The following is a 6,933-nucleotide window of genomic DNA, read 5'->3' as shown; positions in this document are numbered from 1 at the left end:
TTTCCTATATGGTATGTGACAAAATAAAGTGGCTTTCTTACTTCTTGACCTTTTTTCTACAGGAATGTGTATCTCTCTGAGCACATAGGGCCATTTAAAGTTCTCGCACACTTCAGGCTCTCCTCTTAGGGAATAGACTACAATGTTCCTGCATCCAAATAAAATGCCACCCTCCCCTACTGGCAGTATAAACCACTTAGACCACCACCACCACCACCACAGGAAGTCTCAAATTCTTAGACCTGCAGTCAGTCAACTCAAGACTTTCAAACATCTCACCATCAATCAATAAAGTCAAGTCACTCAGTTGTGTCCAACTCTTTGTGACCCCATGGACTGTAGCCTACCAGTCTTCTCAGTCCATGCAATTCTCCAGGAACAGTACTGGAGCGGGCTGCCATTCTCCAGAGGATCTTCCCAACCCAGGGACGGAACCCGGGTCTCCCACATTGCAGGCAGACGCTTTACCATCTGAGCCACCAGGGAAGCCCAATAAAGTTAAGACCTGACACAAATAAATCTTTGGCTGCATATTACAAACTGGCTTTAACTAGTTTTAAAAATATGCTCTGGGCCATGGCAAGATTGTTGACTATTTTTAGAGAAGACAAGAAAACTCCTATAGTTACTAAGCCCCTTGACATTACCTTTTAATCCTCTTTGACCCCCACCCCAACTGGAAAAGCTAGGACCACAGGCCAAAGTGGCAGCAAAATTCAGACTTCAACTGATCACACTGCTACCCACTCACGAGGCACAGCTCTCAAGTGGATATATACATTTAACAACTCCAATACTACACATACACCAAATACAAAAAACGTTGAGGTCTCCAAATTCCTGGGAATGTTGACAGAAACAGACATGAAGCCTGAATTGGGGGCAATTTAAGAAATGTTATAAAAATTTATTATTCGGATCTCAAGGCAAAAAAAAAAAAATCTCAGGTTGAAATCTTCATCTACTGGGCACTACTATGCAAAAACATTAACAGCTAATATTAATGACATTTTATGACAATTTCAGAATCAAACTAGCTTAGCAGATGACTGAGGCACATAAGTAGGCAAATGAGACAAGCTTTAGATTTTATTTATAATTTACGTGAATAAGATCCATCTCCTCAGTCTAGCTTCATTCCCTGTAGCTATAAAAAGATTTCATGTCCTTGGCCTGGCGGTCAGCAGAAATTAACAGAAAAAGAAAAGAGCTGTGAGTGAAGATGCATTATTGAGTTGTCCCAAATGCATAAGAGATCTCTTACTCCTTGAAAGAAAGACCCCAAGGCCTCCATTGCACTTTTATTTGAATGTAAGATTTGGGATAGTTGTCCCAGAGGGCTAATTCCCAATTTAATCTGAGGTCATAATAAAACAAACAACAAAACAGTATTTGGGATTTCAGTTTCTCACCCTTATCATCAAGACTCACTGCCTCCCATCATCAGTATTTATTGAGCATTTACAGTGTACTAGGCACAATAGAACATACAGAAAACATTGTCCCTGCTCTTGAGGAGCTTACATTCTAGAAGGAAAAAAAAAAAAAAAATACACCTCTTTTAAAATGGTTATTTTTGTTTGGTGTTTTCTGCAAGGTACTGAGGAAATAGTTGGTAGGGTGAGCTTTGGGTATTACTTAGCCCCATCATTATTTAAAGAGAGGAAGGGGAAGGAATTTAAAGGCAAAGACAATGACAGACCATTCAGGATAGGGTAGGGTGTATAGGGAGATAACACAATCTCATCAACTCAGGAGAGATTAGCTGCAGTGAATAGGAAGAGGGAAATAGTCTGTGGGATGCAAGCAAAGGAAGCAGGGTGTCCTTAGACATTGAGTGGAGCCAGAAAGATCATGCGGCCTTTTCCCCAAGTACATGGCCACCAAGTAGGAATGGTTGGTGACAAGACAGAGGCTAAAAAAGGTAATCCTGTGCACCTGACAAATAGAAAGAAGAAAGGATCAAAACTGAAGACAGGCTAAAGAATACCAAGAAATTCTTAAAAACAAAAGTGATTTGGAAGCACAAAACTTACAGTTAATGCTACCCAATGTCATGATGGGCCAAGAACACTGTGGCTTCCTAAGTTAGAAAATGCCATATACCAAAATTTTAAATGGAATAACATTACTTTTTTCAATCAACTCCCCGTCTCTGAAAAAAATTTTCAGGGGGAGGAGGGAGTATAGGACATGGTTGGGAACAGTAGTAGTTATCTTAGTAGTATTTTACCGTTATGACAAACTTTGTATTCAAACTTGGTAAAAGCCCATTAGCTGCCAAGAGGGAATAAGGAATAAATTTCCAAAAATGTACAATTTTCTTTAGAGAAGTTTCAGAACCAAAAGACTAATTTACATGAAAAGCTGTAGAGAAAGTAGTTGAAAAGTCCATTCATAAAACTTTTATTCCACTTACATGAACTTAATACACGTGTTCTTAACAATTATGCTTGGATTGTTCATGAAAATCTCATAAGACATTAAACAAAGCTAGCCATCATCTCAAGTTATTTCCCTGTTAACTATTTTTTACAGCACATGCATGTTAGGCAAGTATCAAAAAAAAAAAAAAAAAAAAAATCACAAAAGCAAAAAAAAAAACAAAACAAAAAAAAACTAAAAAAAGTTAAATACATGGGTTTTTGTTTTACTGCTGTGCTTGATATACATGAAGTAATGAATATCAAGCAATTCATTTTTACTGCATCTTTACTTGTACATTTGTTCTTAGGTTGCCTAAAACATTTAAATACAAATAAAATGAGTGTAGCAAAAATAATGAAAGCAAACAGCAGGTAACTTTACAAATAATGGAATGTGAACCGTTTCTGCCCTTATCCAGAGTAAATTGGGTCACAACTAAAGGAACACTTCTATAGCTGCAGTCAACAGTGTGCACACTGAGTCTGAGTATTCCACAGATAACACATGGTTTAACATGCAATATCCATGGGATATCCATTTCTACTACAGCTTTGTAAATGCTCCAAACCTAAAAAGTACCCACAACTACACCTGTGATTGGAACCAATTATCCCTTTTATTCCCCACCAGGACATACCAATATGCAGGCAGTTTTCTTTGCTTAGACATGGAAGCAGTTTTAACACTGGCCCTTGTGAAGCCACAATGTACCAAAAGTACTATGCCAAACATTTATAACTTGTATAAAAATTCCACATCCCCATATTGGCCACCTCAAGATGAAAACAGATAACTCCCTAAATGTTAACTGGCTCTACTCCCCTAATATTAAACATAAAAACCACATGGGAAATATAGAAATTCAAATAGAAGTAACATAAACCTGTCATAAATCGTAAACAAAAAACTATTTGTGGGACAGCATGGATGACAAATGGTCTACTGTGTAAATTTTAGAATGAGGCAGACAAAAGTTGGAAGGCAGGTTAATTTTCCCCTCCTTCTCCTGCTTCAGCTTCGTCTCCTTGGGTATCCGATGTCCACAACTAGTTAAAAAAGAAAGAAAGAATTTTTAGTATATTTCAGCTTGAAAATTTTTTATCATATACTCCAAGGTACCAGAATGTAAGCACAATTATTGGAAGGCTTAAAAAATAGCAGCACTGAAAATAGCCTCAAGATATAAAACACCTCCAGGAAACTATCCAATACCCTGTGATTAAACCATAATAGAAAGTAATAAGAAAAAAATGTGTATATGTGTAATTGAATCACTTTGCTATACAGTAGAAATTAATACATTGTAAATGAACTATACTTTAATAAATTTTAAAAAACACCTGAATATAACACATTTATTTCCTACCTAATCATTCTTCCAGCACAGTAAATACATACCAGAGTTGTCTTTAAATAACAAAATCAGATTAAGGAAATGCTTGGCTATTCATAGAAGGTAAAGAAAAAGTAGATGAAATCATAGAAATGCCAATTCTAAACATCAATAGCTATCAGATTATAGACTGTCTTCAAAGGCTGCAGTGTGTAAGTTCAGTGCAACTAAACCATAACCCTCAACTCGGCCCATGCTCAAGGAGCTCAGGCTGACTTGACTACGTCCCCCTCGTAGCTTTAGACTTCCACTCTAAAGAGAGTCCCACACTCTATGACATTCAAGAGTCAGGAGCAAGTCTGGACTAAAATACAATTTAACTTTACTAACATTTTGTTTAGGAAAACATACCTTTTGTGAATCTGTCTGATTCAAAATATATAGTTAAACACAAAACAGTATGGTCAGAACCAAATCTTACAAGAGGTAAAAACTGAACTGTCTCAAACTGGTAGGACTATGAAGCCTATTGATTTTTAGATTATTACAGCTTTTCATCAGGTTAAAAAGATGATTTTTAAAATTATCTCAGCTGCTTCAAATATCAACAGTTTTTCTAAGTCTTACCACCCTACAATGATTTTTAGAGGTAATTATAGAACGACTACTTCAAGATGACCTTTGAAATTCTATACTGCTTCATACTGGAAAACAAAGCAAGGGGAACCTTAATGTTTTTCTGTCCCCCAAATTACCCATTAGTTTTATTAATCAAATATATTTCTGGCCTGGAAAGGAGACTCTTTGAACAATCATACAGTTAGCTGAATGATCTCTAGAAGTCTGTACTGCTTTTATTAAACTGGGAGTCTTGTAAGACAAAATTATCCTTCAACATTATCTTTCCACTTCTAACTTTCAAGGATCCTTGTATTTTTCACAGAAACATGAAAAATTGGATAAAAGGTGTTTCTCTTCCCAGGGTTATGTGTTGACAGTATTTGTCAACTGGATTCAGACTCAAATACTAGTTTCAACAAATATGTCTTTGCTTGACATGTGAGTGAGTGGACAATCAACCCTATAATGGTAACAGGCGATACGACCAGGGCTCAGAGAAGGCACATAATAGTGACTAAGTCAGAATCTGAACCTTGGGTTTTCTTCTTACTCAGCTGTTGTATGCTCTTCAAGCTATACCGATATCAAAATTCAGCTGCAAGTATATATTTCAGATCAGGCCTTCTCAAAAAGTGCTGACAATACAATTCACTAGTGATTGGGTCTCAAATTCTACCTTTTAGAAGTACCTCATCATTTCAAACCAGAAAAATATGAAAAATTAGCTAACAAACTGCAGTACTTCTTTCATTTAATGTACATAAAATTATTCGCTCTTTAAAATGGACTATAGCATACCCTCTTGAAAATAATAACCTTCCAAGTGTATAGGAAGCCCTAAAGTACACTTTCTAAAATAACTTTCAGTGTTTAATAACAACTATACAATATTGTTCAAAAAACTGCTGAGAACATTCAACACTAGAATATATAAATTGGTTCAGAAAATTCGCAATGGACTAGATAAAATAAAGCTGATGATGTATATAATGATGTACAGTCCCCAAAAGAAAAGGACCTAAAGCTAATAAAAAACCAGTAGCACTAAACTATAATCTTCACTCCTAGCTCTTTATCTGGCACATGACAGATCCTTAACACTTTTCACTCAAGCCTCGTAACTTCAAATTTAGTATCTATGTGAAGAACATGAAAACCCATGGGCCCAAAGAGACATATCAACTAACTGCAATATGTAGACTATTTGGATCTCAATGCAAGTAAAAAACACTATTGGGGGGAGGAGACAATATACAACAAAGACAATACAAAAAAAACAAGTGATAACTGAATGCAAGAAATTTACTATTAAGGAATTAACTGTGTACTTTCTCAGTGTGATATTGGCATTGTGGTTTTAATGTTTTTCAGTCTACAGCAGCAGGCCTCAACCTTTGGCACCAAGGATCAATTTAGTAGAAGACAATTTTTCCATGGACCAGGGGCAAGAGATGTTTTGGGGAAGATTTAAATGTATTACATTTATTGTGCTCCTATGAGAATCTAGACAGCATATTAAAAACCAGAGACATTACTTTGTCAACAAAGGTTCGTCTAGTCAAGGCTATGGTTTATCCAGTAGTCATGTATGGATGTGAGAGTTGGACTATAAAGAAAGCTGAGTGCAGAAGAATGATGCTTTTGAACTGTGGTGTTGGAGAAGACTCTTGAGAGTCCCTTGGACTGCAAGAGATCCAACCAGGCCATCCCAAAGGAAGTCAGTCCTGGGTGTTCATTGGAAGGACTGATGTTGAAGCTGAAGATCCAATACTTTGGTCACATGATGCAAAGAACTGACTCATTTGAAAAGACCCTAATGCTGGGAAAGATTGAAGGTGGGAGAAGGGGACGACAGAGGATAAGATGGTTGGATGGCATCACCAACCTCATGGACATGGGTTTGGGTAAACTCCAGGAGTTGGTGACGGACAGGTAGGCCTGGCGTGCTGCGGTTCACGGGGTGGCAAAGAGTCGGACATGACTGAGTGACTGAACTGAACTGAATGAGAATCTAAGTCACTGCTGATCTGACAGTAAGTGGAGCTCAGGCTGTAAAAACAGATGAAGCTTCACTCACTTGCCCACACCACTCACCTCCTGCTGTGCAGCCCAGTTCTTAACAGGCCACGGACCAGTACCAGTCTATGGACCAGGGGTTGGGGACCTTGGTCTACAGTATACCAAAAAGGGTTATCATGACCTGCCACAGTAAGTCATTTTTTTTTCCCTAAGAGACTAGACAAAACAGATGTCAGTCTATGCAGAGTATCTGAAATTGTATCTGAAATTTTATAACTAAAGTTATTAATGCCCTACCCCTAGCTACATAAATACTGTTGCTGTTTAGTTGCTAAGTCATGTCCAACTCTTTTATACTCCCATTGACTGCAGCCCGCCAGGCTCCTCTGTCTATGTTATTTCCCATGCAAGAACAATGGAGTGGGTTGCTATTTCCTTCTCCAGGAATCGAACCTGTATGTCTCCTGCACTGGCAGGTGGATTCTTTACCTCTGATCCACACCAGAGAAGCCCTACATGAATACAGAGGCAAC

At 37.6% G+C, this 6,933-nt stretch overlaps 1 protein-coding gene across 4 annotated transcripts in view; it reads right to left on the bottom strand.

Moving 5' to 3' along the window:
• Positions 1–1,071: 1,071 nt before the first annotated feature.
• The window catches only part of YWHAZ (tyrosine 3-monooxygenase/tryptophan 5-monooxygenase activation protein zeta), a 35,048-nt gene continuing 29,186 nt past the window's right edge, over positions 1,072–6,933 (bottom strand). For all 4 annotated transcript variants that reach the window (XM_019973801.2, XM_070802838.1, XM_070802839.1 and 1 more), the window contains exon 6: positions 1,072–3,473. In XM_019973801.2, coding sequence (XP_019829360.1) covers positions 3,414–3,473 — 60 coding nt within the window. In that variant the 3' untranslated portion in view covers positions 1,072–3,413. The remainder of the gene's footprint in view (positions 3,474–6,933) is intronic.

Source organism: Bos indicus, chromosome 14 (genome assembly GCF_029378745.1).
Source record: "Bos indicus isolate NIAB-ARS_2022 breed Sahiwal x Tharparkar chromosome 14, NIAB-ARS_B.indTharparkar_mat_pri_1.0, whole genome shotgun sequence".
Lineage (NCBI taxonomy): Eukaryota > Metazoa > Chordata > Mammalia > Artiodactyla > Bovidae > Bos > Bos indicus.
This window is presented reverse-complemented; position numbering and strand designations above follow the sequence as displayed.